Source organism: Pristiophorus japonicus, chromosome 12, assembly GCF_044704955.1.
Source record: "Pristiophorus japonicus isolate sPriJap1 chromosome 12, sPriJap1.hap1, whole genome shotgun sequence".
Classification (NCBI taxonomy): Eukaryota; Metazoa; Chordata; class Chondrichthyes; family Pristiophoridae; genus Pristiophorus; species Pristiophorus japonicus.
In genome coordinates, this window is record NC_091988.1 from 187,861,086 (window position 1) to 187,882,566 (window position 21,481).

The 21,481-nt window shown below is 44.6% G+C and overlaps 1 protein-coding gene across 1 annotated transcript; it reads right to left on the bottom strand.

The window, feature by feature from the left end:
- Positions 1-1,544: 1,544 nt before the first annotated feature.
- On the bottom strand, positions 1,545-3,180 carry id1 (inhibitor of DNA binding 1, HLH protein). Its single transcript, XM_070895102.1, has 3 exons — positions 2,644-3,180; positions 2,390-2,451; positions 1,545-2,123 (listed from the first exon to the last, which is right to left on the bottom strand). Exons 1-2 carry the CDS (start codon positions 3,010-3,012, stop codon positions 2,410-2,412), a joined length of 411 nt encoding a protein of 136 aa, XP_070751203.1. The 5' UTR covers positions 3,013-3,180; the 3' UTR covers positions 1,545-2,123; positions 2,390-2,409.
- Positions 3,181-21,481: the final 18,301 nt, after the last annotated feature.

Consider the following 21,481-nt stretch of genomic DNA (forward strand, 5'->3'; position numbering starts at 1 on the left):
ATCCATTGATGGGCATGTTATTAGCAGTGTGTCATTAAATTCTTCGAGGGTAGAAGGTAAACCAAATGATCACAGCTTGATTACTCTTTGAAACTTTTAAACAATTGAAAAGTTTAGGAATAAAGGTTGAGATTGTTTCACGCAGATTCCACATGATACGTTCATTGCTTCAACTGTGCTTGTTATGAGATGTTGTTTCGAGTTTATCTTTAGATGTTGTAAAGGTGCAAGGGTCACGGGGTTCGGCAAAATCACTGTATTTGCACACACGTATTTATAGATTACATAGCCGTCTTTCTAACAGTCCCTTACCAGTATCCTTGTGTCAGTGGGAGCCTCGTCACTCAGCCAGCAGTTTAATGGTTATCAAACTGTGCCCCCCATGTATTTTGAATCAGATTGTGTGTTCTTTATCGATATTGTACCGAGAATATTTTTAATAAACGTATTTATCATTATAAGCACGTCGGTATTTGCCGGTGTGTCGTTTTTTCCATTTATTCTAACCCTGTAGGTTAGGATTCAAAAGGCAAGTGGCCGCTTAGGCTGTGGGAATATTACGGTCCTAAATTCACCCACATCCCCTTTAACATTCTACGGGTCAAAATGAGAAATTCCTTGCCTGGAAAATTGTGAAATTGCTACATGTAAACAATCCAAATTAACTCCCATCACCTTATATGTTCCAATGGTTCTTTCTAGAAAGTCAAGCATGTCAAAAAAGATTTTAAATAATTGGGTCTGTTGAAAATCTTGTTTTATCGATGCGAATTCCTCTACACCACTAATACACCAAGGTTTATTGGGCAACAGCCACAATTGGGTCATATAAATTCTAATCTTGATTAGAGACCTCTTGCAACACACTGTATGGGGAGGAGAGGAACGATGAATCAATTACATGGAGCATTAACTCCCTTCCCACAGTAATCTCGTGCAAATTAATTATGTACGGTCCCTGGCAGATTGGATGCTGGCGCCGCCCCCTTCTCACAGCTGCTTAAACTGCTTTCAGCCATTGTAAGTGAATGTTTCCGCTCTGACTGCCCAGGTATTTAAAACAGCAGATCATTATGTTGCTAATATAATCGTCATACACATTACTCAACATGTACCTGTTGCCCCGTGGGCTGTAACTGCTCGCCCTCTCCTTGTGATTTTAACCAAATGTTTTTTTTTTAAAACTAAAATGAAAGGGGAATTGCATTCAGTGGAAAACTACCATTTTAATATTAGAAACTACATATTTTCACCTTTAATTCAGTGAAAGTACGTTGTGGACCAGTAAATCGAAATTGGGTATTATGATCCGGAATTTACCTATATAAATAGGATCCAGGCCAGTCATACTCCCTGCACTTAGTGAATCTAGACTCTACAACAGTGACTATACTTCAAAAGAAGTACTTAATTGGTTGTAAAACGTTTTGGGACGTCTTCACATGAAAGGCGATATATATAAAAGTGCAAGTTCAGTCTGGTCACTGTGCAAATCTTTCAAACCCTTTAATACCTTAGAAGATACACAAGTCAAACAAGATTCATCATTTTGACTAGTTTTATTCAAAAAAAAATCATAATTAAAAAATTTTAGTTCGATTTTAGTACAACATTGTTGTAAACAATTCAATACACACTTACAAAGTATAAGATTTACAACTGAATCACCCATAGATCTCCAAGGATGTTACACACAATCTCATAATTCTAAACTCCCCAACAAATGTCTCTTGTTAATAGCCTGTGGTGTGGCGCTTTCAGCAGGCAACAGGGACCCACACACACACACGAAAAGGATGGCGTGGCTAATCACTGTTAAATCTGTTGCTAGGCGTGTCGCTAGGAGAGTTACTAAACTGCTTTGTTTCCTCCTAGTTTCCGCGTCCACCTGGATGGGATGGAGACTATTTTTTTTTAAAAAAAGGGCCCGAGGTTCCTGGGGCCTTGGCAATCACTGTACTGCCAGGTCTGCCGGTGCCAGAACCCAAAAGGCACAAGTCCCAATAACATGGATTTTTAAAGTTTCTGGCAAAGCTCCTCTTTTTCCCCCTCCCAGGGACTGCGGGATGGATGTACTGTTACTCCAGCACCACCGGATCACCTAGTACTTAGCATCTGAATACCTAAAACAGAATGGGTGGGAAAAGACAGGCATTAGTTTCTCATTCACAAACTTCAACAGAATGTTACCAGATATGACACTAAACATGTATAAATGTTGCTTGATATATACATGTCACTAGTTAAATCAGCCATCATTTTACGTTAACTTGGGTTCACATTCTCCACACTTGGTCTGCATAAACTTATGACCATTGAGTAATCAACTTTTGATCTCACACACTTGATAAAAAGTTGAGTTTTGTTTTGGAAGTTGTATTGTACATACCTGTAAGTCGGTTAATCCTTTCAACGGCATAGTATTCGGTCATCACTGCTAACACAGGGAACCTACAAAATCAAAAAGAGCAAAATCGTTAAAAATCACATGGTCCATCATACCGCAGGTACAATTCAGATATTTTCACTTCTGCCAATCAAGTGGTGATTTTTTTTTAAAAAGACCTCCCGACCTACGAAATGGATATTATGAAATTCTAATTATTTACGAGTAGAAGACTATTTTAAAGTGACATCATTTACCTCTGTTGTGATTCCAGCCACATCCGTGTTGAGGGGGGTTCGGGACTGGGCTGTGGTCCCGACGGCTTGTTGCTCAAAGTCCATGCCCGGCTCATCGTCCAACTCCAGTTGCAAGTCCCAGATGTAGTCGATAACGTGTTGCAAGATCTCCACCTTACTGACTTTCTTGTTCTGGGGCAGGGTGGGTACCAACTCCTTCAGTTTGCTGTAGCAGCCGTTCATGTCGTACAGGAACATGCTCATCTGTTCGTCCAGGAGCGGGGGCATTTTACACTTGGCGATGGTGATACTCTGTTCGGAGAGGCATCTCACCACGTCCTCGTTACATGTCTGGCGTTTCAAGGAACAGGCGGCGCTCACAACCTTCATCTTTTTGGCTAAGAGGGGGGAAACACAAATGAAAATTGAACCAGACGTCCTAACGGGAGTCTTCAACCGAGCCCTTTTTTAAAAAAAAAAATCGCACGCACAGTCAAGTTGGAAGAAGAAAACAAATTGCTGTGACAACTCTGGCTGCCTACGCCAGCTTTTATGGTCATGGCTTGCAAAGGGGGCGTCTCCGAGCCATCAGCCAAGGCGTCTGTCTCCGGCAAATCACATCTGGGTTCAGGAACAGAACTGGGTGGAGCTGACTGCCCTGCTCGGCCAATGGAAATCTCTGCCTGTATCAGGGGTTGAAATCTGTCTGAGGAAGGAGGGACAACTCGCAAATGGAAACAAATGTACATATGTTGGTAAAGATGTGGGAATGCAGCTGTGTGTGTGGTGGGGTCTGCAGGTGGGGGTCGCCGCGGGGCGTGGGTGGAGAAATAATTCATGAGAATGTACACTCATCAGACGTGCAATGAAGGTTTTCGAATTATTTCGAGAGATCTCTATTTTTCACATTACCAGGAGGGCCCAAAATAACTCGCTCAAATCCCAACTGGAACTCAACTTTTTTTTCAGAAAGACACTCTTAGTAAATTAAAATGCAAGATTGACATCTCCCCCTGCCCGTAACATAATGTTAACCTAATTAGTACAGTATCTGCATCACAAATTCATCTTCAGACTGGAGGAATTCTGAAAGTGACTTGAAATGTAACGGAATGTTGCAAACTAGAATATGAAGGAATTCGAGAATAGCTCTGCTATCATTTGGTCTTCTAGACACTTTAAAGAGGCAGCATTTCAGTTAAAATTTGTAGTCCATATTTGAGATTGTTTAAAAATGTTTGCTTAAAGATTTATATTCAGCAATTGAGTCCACGACGAGTTTAATAAATAACTGTTCATGTGGGAATATGCGAGTCTGAACACGATTTATCGTTCCCCAGAAATGGGTCATTTTGTTGTGAATAACCTCTTTCCAGTTCTATTATAGATACATTATAATAACAACGTTAAATTGGTTTTTACTGTAAAATTATTGTTAACAAACATTTTTATTCATTCAGAATTAAAACTGAACTAACTTAAGAACGTAAAACAAAACATTTTTGTCTTGTTCTTGTAATACCAGAGTGGGGGCGGTAACAAAAGTTCAGAAGAAAAATAAATTACTAAAGAGTGATATGTATTTGAGTAACTGGCAGATCTCATTATTTTTAAAGCAATTTTTTTGCAATTTGTAATAAAGACTTTTAGGGGAGCGTTAGAGTAACTGCCAGATCGAATTACTTCAAGGGCAATTTTTTGCAATTTGTAATCAATAAGACTTTTAGGGGGCCGTTAGATCTAATCACTTTTAAGGCCATTTTTGTGCAATTTGTAATCAATAAGACTTTTAGGGGGCCGTTTGATCTAATTACTTTTAAGGCAATTTTTTTTTGCAAATTGTAATTTTTTTTGCGGGGGGGGGGGGGGAGAGAATGAAGCAACTTTTGCACCGATTCTAAGGGAAAAGCAGCATTTTCCCACTCTCAGCCTGTTCCCCTTTAACAGCGTCCAAACAAGCCCGAGTGCCTCCAGACTGGCAGGCGCCAGCCCCGTGACGTCACCCATTCATACAGCCTTGACGCCTGTCAAGCTGGCGCCGCGCAGGCGGTCACCATGGCGACCCGCACGCCAATCATCCGCACTACAAGGGCGCCGCGCAGCCAGCAATTAACTGGCAATCATCTGCACCCTGATAAATCGCCCTTTAATTTGTCACCTTAACCCCTCTTAAAAAGTTTACACCCCGCACACCTGCAAAGCCGTATTGTTGCTTGTGTTTTGGGCTGCAAGAGTTCGCATGACTCGAATGCTTTTGCAGTTGCTAAATGCTTGCAGCTAGACGGGGAAAAGGGGAGGTGGGAAGAGAGACATTCTCAATTGAAAGCTTATGGTTCAATCTGCATTGCAATACATAAACCAGCTGCAGAAACTCGCTCTGCAGGACAACAGTTAACACATTATAAAGAGATTACCCTTTTTTTTTATTTCTTTGCAGTCCGTTGTACGTTTTAAACCGTAAATTAAAGGCAATGCTGTAACATATATATATATATATATATTCTACAACACGACTTATGCAACGGTACTATTCCCATACAGACACAAATTGAAAACACGTTGGGAGGAAAGAATATTTAGAACACATCTGTTTGCTTTGCCTACATCTGTGAACATGGAATGTACTCACTATAGAATAGCCCTGAGTGTTGATATGTGGGGAGGGGAGGGGGGAACTCAGTATATATCGCGTAAAAAATACAAATTTTAAGTTTTACGAAAAGTATTTTCAGCTGTTTATTGTTATCGTTGAAATTGCAGGAAAACATGTTCTTTTTTTGTATTGAATCAATGTGAAAATCACATTTTCCAAATATGATTGCAACACAACTGAGGGACAGAAATAGCAGCAATAATGATTCAAACTTTTTAATGCACTCTTGTAATTTGAATGTTGTGTTGCAATCAAATTGAATACTAAACCAGAAGGTTCAGTTAGTATTTTAGATTAGAAGTATAAAATCAGGATATTGACAGAAATACTACTTTTAAATCTATTTCAGCTTGAAATTAGTGTCTCCCTTTAGTTATCTTTAGACATTTTTCCCATTGAATTTCTGCAACTGTATTGTCGATTCTTTTGCTATTTAATATTATTTGCAAATCTTCCTCAGCTCTATCGTTAAAAATCACAATAATGTGTGTTTTATGTATAATTATATAGTAGCTGTATATTAAAATTTGACCAAAACGTTGTTTTACCAAGAGGTAACATTTGTTCATCCGATTTGACTATATATTAATTCGTGAAACACTGGAGTTTTCTTCAAAGTTTTTTTTCTGGTTCCTTCCAGCTTTGAAAACTGCAATCTTAACTTTCATGTCCGGTTGCATTTTGCTAGTCCTGTTTCAGGTCATAGCTCCCAGGCTGTGCCCGGGACTGCAGGGCAGTTAGAACAATAGGGGATAAGGAGCGAGTTTGTGGGAGAGATTCAGGCTGGCGACACTCTGTCTGAGCCTCCTCTTTGCTCTCCTCAGCCCTCTTTGTTCAGCTGCAAAAACGATCAGCGTTTCCTACTGCCCTTTAACAATGACCCATCCAGATGGGTCTCTCTCTTCCCCCCCCCCCAAACTAATCTTGTTTACAGCGCAACAGACAAAATAAAAAAAAATGCAACACTTTAGGCTCACTGAGGCAAGAGAAAAAGTTTTGCAGGCACACCTATTACAAAGGCAAATTAATGAAGGTTGGATTATTCTTAAAGTTATAGTGCCCTCTTACCTAGAGAGAAAAAAAAATAAAAAAATATATAAATAATGATTCTTCCCTCTCCTGAAATACATTATATGCACCTTCCCCAGCCAAGAAGGACATGTTGTAGACAAGCTCCAAGGTCTCTGGCAATGTTCCAGCAGAACTGGTTGCTAAGGCCTCCTTGCTCAATCCTGCTCCTATGCTGAGTTCGCATCGGGTGTTGCGATTGGTATCAGCGGCCTTGTGCTGGGAGGGTAGATGGAAATCAGCCAAGGGCTCCCACTCCTGACCGCTACCCAGTGACCCCACCCCTCACCCGCTGGGTGTGGGCACACTTCAGGGCAGGATTGGCATGGCTGCGAATTCCCCCTTCCATGGTCGAATATCAGCAATGTCTCAACCTCTATTTTCAAACACTTCTCACCCCTCCCTAGCTCTGCAATCTCCTCTAGCCTCACGCTCCCCCCCCCCCCGCGAGATCTCTGCCCTCCTCTAATTCTGTCCTCCTGAGCATCCCTGTTTATAATCGCTCAACCATCGGTGCCCATCCCTTCAACTGCCTAGGCCCTAAGCTCCAGAACTTCCTCCCAGATCTCTCTGCCTCTCTACCCCTCTTTCCTCCTTTAAGACGCTTCTTAAAACCTAATTCTTTGACCAAGCTTTTGGCCTTCTGCCCCTAATTTCTCCTTGTGTGGCTCAGTGTCAAATTTTGTTTCATAACGTTCCTGTGAAGCACCTTGGGATGTTTTACTGCGTTAAAGGCGCTATATAAATACAAGTTATTGTTGAATCCTCACAAATGTCAGCAATTACAAGAGAGCAGGGGAGGACATTTGGGGATGCGGGGGTGGTTAGGGCGAATGAATGAAAAGGGCATTCATGTGACCATCAATTTGACCTGTGACCCTGTGGTGAAATGTAATCATCATTTGAGGGTGTGTCACACTCAACATCCCCCATAAGCCGCAGTAATTGCTGCATGGCCTGCCTCCCCCGCTGCGGGCCCCATTCAGAGTTTTCCACAGGCGCTGTATTTCCAATGTGAAACCTGGCGAGCGGCCTGTGCGGGACCTTGCAGATGATTACATGGCCGCGCAGTTTAACGGGAAAATTGGTCACACGACACCGGAGCCACCGATCTCTCAGCAGCTCAGTCAAGGATATCATTAGCCTAGGCCCGAGAGCTGAATCGTTAACTCTGTTTCTCCACAGATGCTGCCTGACCCACTGAGTATTTCCAGCATTTTCTGTTATTTCAGATTTCTAGCATCCGCAATATTTTGCTTTTGTGTTCCAGAGAATATGTCGTTCATCAATTGTTTCGAAGAAGAGCAGGGGAGTTCTCCCGGATTTCCTGGCCAGTGTTTATCCCTCAAAAGTGTGGAAAATATGATGAACCTGTATAAAACACTGGTTCGGCCTCATCTGGAGTACTGTGTCCAATTCTGGGCACCGCACTTTAGAAAGGATGTGAAGGGCTTAGAGAGGGTGCAGAAAAGATTTACGAGAATGATTCCAGAGATAAGGGACTTCAGTTATGTGGATAGAGTGGAGAAGCTGGGGTTGTTCTCCTTGGAGCAGAGAAGGTTGAGAGGAGATTTGATAGAGATGTTCAAAATCATGAGGGGTCTGGACAGAGTAGATAGAGAGAAACTGTTTCCATTGGCAGAAGGGTCGAGAACCAGACAACACAGATTTAAGGTGATTGACAAAAGAACCAAAGGCGACATAAGAAAAAACATTTTTACACAGCGAGTGGTTAGGATCTGGACTGCACTGCCTGAGAGGGTGGTGGAGGCTGACTCAATCACTGCTTTCAAAAAGGAAGTTGGATAGGAACCTCAAAGAAAAAAAATTACAGGGTTACGGGGAAAGGGTGAGAGAGTGGGACTAGCTGAGGTGCTCTTACAGAGAGCCGGCACGGGCTCGACAGGCTGAATGGCCTTCTTCAGTGCTGTTACCATTTTATGATTCTATGATTCAATGATCATTAAAACACATTATCTGGTCATTATCACATTACTCTATGTGGGACCTGGTTCATAAATTAGCCATCGCATTTCCTACATTACAATAGTGACTACACTTCAAATAAGTACTTCATTGCCTGTAAAGTCCTTTGGATCATCATGAGGTAGTAAAAGGCGCTGTATAAATCCATGGTCTTTTCTTTGTTTTAGTAACCATGTATAACGGCAGCTGATCATTACTCCGCCATTCACGCCCTATCCAGATTAACCTTTTTCTAACTCTAGCCATTACCATTTCAATTCAGCCCATCATTCCTTTTGTCTCTCTAATCTCTCCTGCCTTCCACCCAATCACAGACCTTCCCTTTTGTTCTTTCTTTCCCTCCCTCTTTCAGTGCTTCTTAAGAATCTGTTCTTTTCGAACATTCGCCAGTTCTGACGAAGGGTTGTTGACCCGAAATGTTAACTCTGTTTTTCTCTCCACAGATGTTGCCTGGCCTGCTGAGATTTCCAGCATTTTCTGTTTTTATTTCAGATTCCAACATCCGCAGTATTTTGCTCGTGTATTAGTTCAGCAAGCTTCCAGGTTTGACTCTGCTCTGTGCTACGTAAATTAATCTCAGCCGGGGGGGCAGTGTGAGTGGTCTCAGAGTGCCCAGGCTGGGAGGGGGAATGACCTAGCCACAACTCTTACTCCTGACCAGTGTTCAGGGGTTCCTGCTGGAGGATGTCCGTGTGGATGTTGGAAACATAGAAACATAGAAAATAGGTGCAGGAGTAGGCCATTCGGTCCTTCGAGCCTGTACCATCATTCAATAAGATCATGGCTGATCATTCACCTCAGTACCCCTTTCCTGCTTTCTCTCCATACCCCTTGATCCCTTTAGCCGTAAGGGCCATATCTAACTCCCTCTTGAACATATTCAACGAACTGGCATCAACAACTCTCTGCGGTAGAGAATTCCACAGATTAACAACTCTCTGAGTGAAGAAGCTTCTCCCCATCTCAGTCCTAAATGGCTTACCCCTTATCCTTAGACTGTGTCCCCTGGTTCTGGACTTCCCCAACATTGGGAACATTCTTCCTGCATCTAATCTGTCCCGTCCCATCAGTATTTTATATGTTTCTATGAGATCGCCTCTCATTCTTCTAAACGCCAGTGAATACAGGCCCAGTCGATCCAGTCTCTCCTCATATGTCAGTCCTGCCATCCCGGGAATCAGTCTGGTGAACTTTTGTTGCACTCCCTCAATAGCAAGAACGTCCTTCCTCAGATTAGGAGACCAAAACTGTACACAATATTCCAGGTGAGGCCTCACCAAGACCCTGTACAACTGCAGTAAGACCCCCCCCTGCTCCTATACTCAAATCCCCTAGCTATGAAGGCCAACATGCCATTTGCCTTCTTCACCGCCTGCTGTACCTGCATGCCAACTTTCAATGACTGATGTACCATGACACCCAGGTCTCGTTGCACCTCCCCTTTTCCTAATCTGCCGCCATTCAGATAATATTCTGCTTTCGTGTTTTTGCCCCCAAAGTGGATAACCTCACATTTATCCACATTATACTGCATCTGCCATGCATTTGCCCACTCACCTAACCTGTCCAAGTCACCCTGCAGCCTCTTAGCATCCTCCTCACAGCTCACACTGCCACCCAGCTTAGTGTCATCTGCAAACTTGGAGATATTACACTCAATTCCTTCATCTAAATCATTGGGCTTAGGTTTAGCTGTGATGCACCTCATGCTCTGTATTAAGTCATGGATGAGTCATAAGCTTAAGTACAATTAAAGGCATGCTCTTTAGCTCTCATAAGAATTAGGAGCAGGAGTAGGCCATATGGCCCCTCGAGCCTGCTCCGCCATTCAATAAGATCATGGCTGATCATCGACCTCAACTCCATTTTCCCACCCGATCCCCATAACCCTTGATTCCACTAGAGTCCAAAAATCTATCGATCTCAGTGAATATACTCAATGACTGACCATCCATAGCCCTCTGAGGTAGGGAATTCCAAAGATTCACAACTCTCTGAATGAAGAAATTCCACCTCATCTCTGTCTTAAATGGCCGACCCCTTATCTCTAGACTTTGCCCCCTAGTTCTAGACTCTCCAGCCAGGGGAAATAACCTCTCAGCATCTACCCTGTCAATCCCCCTCAGAATCTTGTATATTTCAATGAGATCACTTCTCATGCATCCAAACTCCAGAGAATATAGGCCCAATCTACTCAATCACTCCTCATAGGACATCCCTCTCATCCCAGGAATCAATCTAGTGAACCTTCATTACACCGCCTCTAAGACAAGTATATCCTTTCTCAGATAAGGAGACTAAAACTGTGCATCTCCATCCTGTTACCCTGGACACTACACAACCTTCCTACTTGTCACCTCAGGGCTAGAGCAGAGGAGCAAAGCCTCAATATCGTGTTTTCTCCAAGTCCAATCAATCACCAAAACTGCCTTCTTCCACCTCAGAAATAATTCCCGCCTCCAAACTACCTCTTCCCTACTGCAGAGATGCTAGTCCATGCTTTCATCGCCTTAAGGCTTGACCTCAAATGCTCTTCTTACTTCCCTGCGACATGCCAGCCGTGGCTCAGTGGGTAGCAACCTTGACTCTGCATCAGAAAATTGTGGGTTAAAGCCCCACTCAAGAGACTTAAGCATATAATCCAGGATGACACTCTAGTGCACTGCTGAGGGAGCACCCCACTGTCAGAGGTAGCCAACTTCCGGATGAGACATTAACCCAAGGTCCCGCCTGCCCTCTCAGATAGGTGTAAAACAGCCCATGGCACTATTACAAAGAACAGCAGGGCAGTTCTCCTTGGTGTCCCGACCAACATTTATCCCTCAACCAGTGTCTCTAAAACAGATTCATCATCAAATCATAGGCAGACCCTCGGAATCGAGGAAGACTTGCTTCCACTCCTGAAGTGAGTGCTTTGGTGGCTGAACAGTCCAATACAAGAGCCACAGACTCTGTCACAGGTGGGACAGATAGTGGTTGAGGGAAGTGGTGGGTGGGACTGGTTTGCCGCACTCTCTTTCCGCTGTCTGCGCTTGATTTCTGCATGCTCTCGGCGTTGAGACACGAGGTGCTCAGCGCCCTCTCAGATGCACTTCCTCCACTTAGGATGGTCTTGGGCCAGGGACTGCTAGGTGTCAGTGGGGATGTTCCACTTTATCAGGGAGGTTTTGAGGGTGTCCTTGTAGCGTTTCCGCTGCCCACCTTTGGCTCGTTTGCCATGAAGGAGCTCAGAGTAGAGCACTTGCTTTGGGAGTCTCGTGTCTGGCATGCGGACTATGTGGCCTGCCCAGCGGAGCTGATCGAGTGTGGTCAGTGCTTCAATGCTGGGGATGTTGGCCTGAATGAGGACGCTGATGTTGGTGCGCCTGTCCTCCCAGGGGATTTGTAGGATCTTGCAGAGAGATTATATATATGGTTGTTAACTAACTGCTCTTTGTGGGAGCTGGCTGTGCACAAATTGGCTGCTGTGTTTCCTACATTACAACAGTGACTACATTGCAGAAAACGACGTCATTGGCTGTAAAGCGTTTTGGGACATCCTGAGGTCATGAAAGACACAAAAAATGCAAGTTCTTTCTTTTCGATTAGTAAAATTTTTATGTTCAAATGGTCTCTCTGTAGTATCCTCAGATGCGTCCTCCATTCCTCGGAATGGACTACTTCACATTAGTACAGATTGTGAATTGAACCTATGACATTCCTGGTCTGTCTTATTCAGCTACTCACTGGATGGGACAAAGAAGTCTTTAAAAAGAATCAATTTAAAAAAAAAACTTTGCCTCTCTTTACTGAAGGCACGGATTCCTTGTTAGTGTGTGGTTCCACAGCAGTCAGGAACTCTCCTGTACATTGCCTGTCAGTCATGTCCGAGGCTTGACAGTAGGTCCCTGTAAACTATTCAGTCCTCGCCCAAGATCCACACACCTGAGCGGCAAAGAGACCAAGAGCAGGAACCGTGGTCACTTTTCACTCTAATGCACTACCCGAAAGGGCAGTGGAAGCACATTTGGAAGTAACCTTCAAAAGGGAATTGGATATATACTTGAAAAGGAAAAAAAAACAGGGCTATGGGGAAAGAGCAGGGGAGTGGGATTAATTGGATAGCTCTTTCAAAGAGTTGGCATAGGAATGATGGGCTGAATGGCCTCCTTCTGTGAAGGAAGGAAGGAAGGGAGGGAGGGAGGAAGGGAGGGAGGAAGGAAGGAAGATTTGGATTTATATAGCGCCTTTCACGACCACCGGACATCTCAAAGCGTTTACAGCCAATTAAATACTGTAAGATTCCATGATTCTATAACTAAATCAAACCAGGTCCAGTTATAAATACAATCAATAGAATAATGCTGGAGGATAAGAGATTTATGATTTATAATATATAATTCATTGGAATTTTCATCATCGCTCTTCTAGCAGTTAGAATGGACTCGGATTTAAAACAGGCTCAAAGTCCTGAGAACTTATGCAATAAATACTAAATGACCATTTTTCTTTTTGTCCCATTCTATGATAACAGAACCATATAGGAACATAAGAAATAGGAGCACGAATAGGCCATTCGGCCCTTCAAACCTGCTCCGCCATTCAATAAGATCATGGCTGATCTTCTACCTCAACTCCACCTTCCCGCACCATTCCCACATCCCTTGGTTCTCTTAGTGACCAAAAATCTCTGTCTTGAATATACTCACGACTGGGGTAGAGAATTCCAAAGATTCATCACCCTTTCAGTGAAGAAATTTTTCCTCATTACAACAGTGACTACACTCAAAAGTACTTCATTGGCTGTAAAGCGCTTTTGAGATGTCCGGTGGTCATGAAAGGTGCTATATAAATGTAAGTCTTTCTTTCTTTCATCTCTATCCTAAATGGCCGACCCCTTATTCTGAGACTGTGACCCCTGGTTCTAGCCTCTCCAGCCAAGGGAAATACCCTCCCTGCATCTACCCTGTCAAGCCCCCTCAGAATTTTATACGTTTCAATGAGATCACCTCTCATTCTTCAGGTAGGAAGTTTCTTTTTCTTCTTAGGCAGTCCCTCGGAGTCGAGGATGACTGCTTCCACACTAAAAATGAGTTCTCAGGTGATTGATGAGTCTCTGTCACAGGTGGGGCAGACGGTGGTTGGAGGGACGGGTGGGTGGGGTGCTTGATTTGTCGTGCGCTCCTTCCGCTGTTTGCGCTTGACTTCCGCGTGCTCCTGGCGAAGAGACTCAAGGTGTTTGGCGCCGCCTTGGATGCTTCTCCTCCACTTTGAGCGGTCTTGGGCCAGGGATTCCCAGCAGTCGGTGGGGATGTTACACTTTTTCAAGGAGGCTTTGAGGGCGTCCTTGAAGCGTTTTATCTGCCCTCCTGGGGCTCGCCTGCCATGACATAACTCAGAGTAGAGCGCTTGTTCTAGACTCTCCAGCCAAGGGAAACATCTTCCCAGCACCTACCCTGTCAAGCCCCCTCAGAATTTTATACATTTCAATGAGATCACCTCTCATTCTTCAGGTAGGGAGTTTCACATGAAATATCTAGACCATGGCATGTTTTAGACTGAACGTTCTTCAAAATCCAACGAGAACTACAGAGTGCAGATAGAATTTATTTAATTTCTTTGAAGGATAAAAACAAAACAAGACAAACACACAATGGAATAACCTCATAAATTAAGTTCAAGCCAACCCATTTCACACATACCAGCCAGTTTACCAGTTTTAACATGCAACTGTAGAAAAACTACATTTGAGGCTGCTGTTGCACAAAGGCACCATTCATATAAACAATTCCTTCCACTGAATAGAATGACTGAGGCCAATTTACAGAGTCTCATCCCATTAACACCTGCTTAACACAAACACAGCACCTGGCATATGCACCTAGCGTTTTAGACCAACTAATTAAGATAGATTCTCAATAACAAAGACTAGGAGCCATCTTTGAAGTAAATGCCATCATCTGTTTCAAAAAAACCATGTTTGCAAGACCTATGTGGGCGATTTCATCTGTGCGTTATACGTAGGCTGACACTCCCAGTGCAGTGCTAAGGGAGTGCTGCACTGTCGGAGGTGCCGTCTTTTGGATCAGACGTTAAAGCGAGGCCCTGTTCCCTCTCTCAGGTGGACATAAAAGATCCCACGGCCACTATTTCGAAGAAGAGCAGGGGAGTTTTCCCCGGTGTCCCAGCCAATATTTATCCCTCAATCAACATCACTAAAAAAACAGATGATCTGGTCATTATCACATTGTTGTTTGTGGGAGCTTGCTGTGCGCGAATTGGCTGCTGCGTTTCCTATATTACAACAGTGACTACACTCCGAAAGTACTTCATTGACTGTAAAGCGTTTTGGGACAACTAAAGGTCGTGAAAGGCGCTATAGCAATGCAAGTCTTTCTCGCAGTAGTAAAATTGTAAATTCGTTCGTTCTCCCTAATGTGCATTGTTAACCACTGCACCTGATCACTGCTTCCAATCTTTTCAGAGTCTCACGGGCCGACCAGCACATTCCAGGCTGCAGAGGTGCTCGAGTGTATCACAGAATACAATTGTTTATGTTACAAACTCCAACCATCCTTGCGATAAAGGTAGCGATACAGTAAATGCCAGTGAGAGGCAGGTGTGGAGATCAGGGCCAAAAGTACAAACATCAGGAATGTTCCTTTTTAGCAAGCGGTGGGAAGCTTTTCAGTGAGTCAATTATTGACAGTTTTATCAAGTGCAGAAGTTCATGGGAAATCTATTTATGTAACTTATAGTTTTATAGGCGTCCGTCATTTTTATATATGCATACTTCTTGCAGCTCAGCAACAGCGATGCCATGGAGTTTCTAAGACATAACATCTGGAATCCCCTGGTAGCCGAGTTGGTAAGTGTGCCATCTGGTGTGGTGCTCGGGTTGCCAACTCTGGTTGGATGTATTCCTGGAGGTTTGATTGTGGGTTCATATCCCATTCTAAGCTGACAATCCAGTGCAGTGCTGAGGGAGCGCTGCACTGTCGGAGGTGCCGTCTTTTGGATGAGACGTTAAACCGAGGCCCCATCTGCTCTCTCAGGTGGACTTAAAAGATCACTTGATACTATTTTTCCAGAAGAGCAGGGGAGTTATCCCCAGTGTCCTGGCCAATATTTTTCCTTAGTCATTATCTTATTGCTGTTTGTGGGACCTTGCTGTGGGCAAATTGGCTGCCATGTTTCCTTCATTACAACAGTGACTACACATCAAAAAAATAAGTACTTCATTTGCTGTAAAGCACATTGGGACATCCTGAGGTCGTGAAAGGCACTATATAAGTTCAAGTGTTTCTTTCTCTTTTTCTATTACTACTTTCTCTTTCCTTGACTTTCCAACACACTCCTGGCTGGCCTCCCATATTCTACCCTATCTAAACTTGAGCTCATCCAAAACACGGTTGCCCCGTCTCCCAACTTGCAACAAGTCCCGCTCACCCATCGCCTCTGTGCTCGCTGACCTACATTAACTCCTGGATAAGCAACGCCTCGATTTCAAAATTCTCATCCTTGTTTTCAAATCCCTCCATGGCCTCGCCCCTCCCTATCTCTGTAATCTCCTCCAGCCTCACAACTCCCCCGAACTGTCTGCACTCCTCTAATTCTCTTGAGCATCTCTGATTATAATCGCTCAATCATTGGTGGCCGTGCCTTCTATTGCCTGGGCTCTAAGCTCTGGAACTCCCTCCCTAAACCTCTCCGCCTCTCTACCTCTCTTTCCTCCTTTAAGATGCTGCATAAAATCTAACTCTTTGGCCAAGCTTTTGATCACCTGCCCTAATTTCCTCTTACGTGACTTGGTGTCACATTTTTGTCTTATAACACTCCTGTGAAGCGTCTTGGGACGTTTTACAGGTATAACGTCCCGAAACCTTGGGACCGAGACCATTCCGGTTTCCGGGTTTTTTCTGGATTTTGGAGAAGAAATCCGATGTCCCGAATCTGGAAACCCTTGGGCCGACTTTCATGAATTTCCAGATTTTGGAGCATTACATTCGATGGTCCGAATCCAGCAACAGCGAGGCCGGACTGTGTATTTTTTGGGATTCCTGCTTGGAGAAAGGTATGTACAGCATAAAAGTCCAGTTTTCGGGAAATATTTCCGTATTCCAGACAACGACTCTTGCAATCTGCACAATGTCCGGTTTTTGGACAATTACGGTTTATAGAACTCCGGATTTCGGACGTTCTACCTGTATAACGTTAAAGGCGCTATATAAATACAAGTTGTTATTGTTATTTGGCTTTATTGGAGACATATTTTATCTGACTTGCTAAAATCCCTTCTAAGCCCCCACCTCTCACCTGGTGCAATAGACCAGTGTTCCCATGAAAAGACAACACTCAACACAGCCAACCTTCCTGGGAAATGATAGGTGTTCCCAGTGGCGGGCCTTAGCAACAGGTTTACACTGGAGTGGGCGCCAGCTGCCCAAATCACATGCAAGCAGGGCTCTGGGGCTGATGTAAAAACAATTACGTGAAAACACCATCCCATTGCCCCCTTGTGATTCTTTAGCAGCTATCCAGATCCTTTTTACGTGTCTTTTTCTTTTAGTCTTAATTACCCTCCAAAAAACAAGCCGACAATGTGGTCTCATCTGAACTAAAACATAAACATAAACTGGACCGACGAAGCGTTTTGTAGGTGCTTCCCCCCACCCTCCCAAACCCCCTCCCCCTTCGTGTCACAAAGTCAACGGTCCTCCCGTACTGTACTGTGTACTGCGCTGAGCAACGGTTCAGTCAGGCTGACCCCTCTCACACAAGAGTCCCAGGGTAGGTGGTTGAACAGCTTGCATCCCTATTCACAGCACCTTCATTGAGCCCAGTTCCCACACAGCTATCAAAGCACTTAATAGCTTATAATTAGCTCGCCATCTGGTAGCAGGACTCTGTAGCTGTGCACTGATGGTATGCCCAGATCTATTGAGAGGAGGTATATTGTGCAATGGAATGCTTTACACACCAGTGGCCATTGCCTAGAGAATTGGTGCTAATACAACATCAGGGGGATCTGTGTACAATGCGACCCAGTGTCATTGCATGTAGACAGCCCAGTAACTGCACTCTTCAGCGCCATAAACAACATTGAATCTAGTTAATACCAGCTTAATGACTGAGTTAAATGTACTCATTACCACATAGGCAGTGATCTTTGTACAAAGGCTGGTCAAAGCAATATGGAAACTTTTTCATATTCATTGCACAGTTAAACTAATCTCGCACCTGCTTATCGTGAGTCATTATTTCTGATCTGCGCAATGTTCTACAAAGTTCTTTTTTTCTCCTTTCTGTGTTTCCCCTCCCCCCCCCTAAATTTCCTTCCCATCTCTCCTGATCACACGCCCTCGAAGGGGTACACAGCCCACATAACAGGAGCCCTCCAGTACCTCACTCAAGTGGCTATTTCGTCCCGTGTGCTTAGGATCTGTTGGTCTATTCGACCGGGGGCTGCACCACAGCTGAGCCCGATACCAGAGTTGGCTACCCTGCCCGAACAATATTCAAATTCAGCTTCTTTCTTGCTCGGGCAGTTCGCCATGTGAAAGGAGTTTGTCGCATGAGAGGAATTTGTCACGTATGGGCAATTTTCCGTGTGAGGGCAGTGTGACATGTGAGAGGAATTCGCCATGTGAGAGGAGTTCACCATGTGAGGGCAGTTTGCCCGCTCACCAGATGGAGCACTGTACAATCCATCGCTTGGTGGAAGGAGAGAAATCCGACCGCAACAACCAAGTTGCATTTATATCGAATCATAAAATCATAGAATGATACAGCACAGAAGGGGGCCAATTGGCCTATCATGCCTGCTCTTTGAAAGAACTCTCCAATTAGTCCCATTCTCCTGCTATTTCCCCAGAGCCCTGTCAACTTTTTCCATTTAAGTATTTATCCAATTCTTTTTTGAATGTTACTATTGAATCTGCTACCGTCACCCTTTCAGGCAGCGCGTTCCAGATCATAACAACTCGCTGTGTGAAGAAAATGTTTCCTCATGTGGCCTCTGGTTCTTTTGCCAATCACCTTAAATCTTTGTCCTCTGGTTACCGACCCTTCTGTCACTGGAAACAGTTTCTCCTTATTTACCCTATGAAAACCATTCATGATTTTGAACACTCTATCAAATCTCCTCTTAACCTTCTCTGCTCTAAGGAGAACAAACCCAGCTTCTCCAGTCTCTTCACATAACTGACATCCCACATCCCTGGTACCACTCCAGTAAATCTCTTCTGCACCTTCTTGATGTCCTTCTTAAAGTGTGGTGCCGAGAATTGAACACAATACTCCAGCTGAGGCCTAACCAGTGTTTTATAAAGTTTTAGCATAACTTCCTTGCTTTTGTACTCTATTCCTCTATTAATAAAACCAAGGATCCCATATGCTTCTTAATAGCCTTCTCAACTTGTCCTGCCATCTTCAAAGATATGTGTACATACACCCCCAGGTCTCTCTGTTCCTGAAACCCCTTTAACATTGTACCATTTGGTTCATATTGCCTCTCCTCATTCTTCCCACCAAAATACATCACTTCACACTTCTCTACGTTAAATTTCATCTGCCACGTGTCTGCCCATTCCACCACTCTGTCATGTCCTCCTGAAGTCTGTTACTATCTTCTTCATTGTTTACTACATTTCTGAGTTTCGAATCATTTGCAAACTTTGAAATTGTGCCCTGTAATCCCAAGTCTGGGTCATTAATATATTTCAAAGAGAGCAGTGGTCTAAATATCAACCCCTGAGGAATCCCACTGTACACCACCCTCCAGTCTGAAACACAACCGTTCATCACTACTCTCTGCTTTCTGTCCCTTAGACAATGTTGTATCCATATTGCCACTTTAATCGCATGGGCTATAATTTTGCTAACACGTTTATTATGTGATAATTTGTCAAACGGCTTTTGAAACGCCATATACACACCATCAACCATACTACCCTCATCAAGACTCTCTGTTACTCGATCTAGTTAGTCAAAGATGATTTAACAAATCTGTGCTGACTTTCATTTATTCGCCCATACTTTTCCAGATGCCAATGAATTTTGTCCGGGATTATTTCCCCACCACCGATGTTAGGCTGATTGACTTGTAGTTGCTGGGTTTATCCCTTTCCTCTTTGTTAAACAGGGTTGCAACATTTGCAATTCTCCAGTCCTCTAGCACCACCCACATATCTAAGGAGGATTGGAAGATTGTGGCCAGAGTCGCCACAATTTCTACCCTTACCTCCCTCAGTAACTGAGGATGCATCGCATCCGGACCAGGTGATCTTTTTACTTTGAGGACTGCCAACCTTTTAAGTACCTCCTCTTGATCTATTTTTATCCCATTTAATATTGCCACTGCCTCCTCCTTTACTTCTACATTGGCAGTATCCTCTTCTCTAGTGACGACATGCGCAAAGTACTCACTGCCAGCCCACACTGCGATACGTGTGCGCACTAAGTCCGTGCAGCAGAGCTGGTCTCCAGTTGTCTTGGGTAATCCTTGCCACTGGACCAAGACCTAGCTCTGTCAAACCCGTGTGGTGGCTGGTGTGCAACGGCCACCCCACATTAAAAAAATCCACGCACAGGCATCTTCCACCCTTCAATATGCAGTTCGGGACCTGGAATGTCAGGTCCCTCTTTGAAACACCTGTGAACTCATCCCTTTTTGGCGTGGAAGCAAGTCATCCTCGATACGAGGGACTGCCTAATACTGTACTCATTTAGTACCTCAGTTGTGCCCTTTATGACAGCACCTTTATTGTAGTAAAACGTCACAGAACATATCTGTAACATATGCACCTGTGAGTATTCTCACAGGTTTATGGAGCTGTTGAAAAAAACCCCACAAAAACCCCCCCCAGTAGTGTGATTGTTAAACCTTTTGCTAATAAACCAACTAGTTCTTAATAGCAATGTGTTAAACATAGAAACATAGAAAATAGGTGCAGGAGTAGGCCATTCGGCCCTTCGAGCCTGCACCACCATTCAACAAGATCATGGCTGATCACCCACCCCAGCACCTCCCCCCCGACACCCCCCGACCCCCCCCAGCCGCAAGGACCACATCCAACTCCCTCCCGAACACATCCAATGAACTGGCATCAACAACTCTCCGCGGCAGGGAACCCCACAGGCCAACAACTTCCCGAGTGAAGAAGTCTCTCCCAATCCCAGCCCCAAACAGCCCACCCCCCCATCCCAAGAGCGTGCCCCGCCCACCCCCCCCCACCCCTCGGCTCCGGACCCACCCAACATCGGGAACACTCCCCCCGCACCCAACCCGCCCCGTCCCGTGAGAATCCTTCCCAAATGCCGAACACCCCCGGATGTCGAGCCCCCAGCTCCGGCCACCCCGGAGCCACGCCCCCGCGACGCCAACCACACCACATCCACCAACCGCCATCTGCGCAGTCAACCCGTCCACCCCACTCTGAACACTCCCCGCACCGAGGCACAGAGCCCCCAGGCCCGCCCCTCCAACACACTTTGCCCCCCCAGACCTCCGCTGCAATGTGACCCCTCCTGTCCCCCACCCTGGGTTTCTCCACCCCCCACCTCCACCACTCTCCCCTCCATCTCCATCCCCCGCCCCCGCCTCCCCTCAACTTCCCTCTGTACGCAATCAATAAGGAAGGCAAATGATATGTTGTCCCCTATCTCAAGGGGTTGGAGCACAAGAGCAAGGAAGTCCCGCCACAATTGGAAAAGGGCCCAATTGCTATGGATTCTTAAGCAAAGAACCAATGAAGCAAATACATTACAGTATCCATTAGTCGACCACACCAGGACACCAATAGGGATCCTCGATGTAGTCTGTACCCCCAAAATACCGCAACCTCAAAACTAAAAGAGCGCACAGTCGTTCGGAAGCTTAAAAAAATAGGGATCGGGGAAAGGTAACCGCTCCGGCAATGAAAGTGTTAAAACTATACGGATTCATGTTGTGGTTATGAGTCGGTGACACTTTAAACCTGGGTTTCAGCATCTGCATTGCAATCAAAACAAAGCCAGCGACTCAGCATTCTTACAACTCTTACGTGTATCATCTGTTGCTGCCACCTGCCTTTTAGCTGGTAACTGATTGAATTTTTTACACACACACACACACACACAATGTGAGATCACTGCCTTTGATGGGGGGAAGGACCCACCCAGCTCAGACAAATC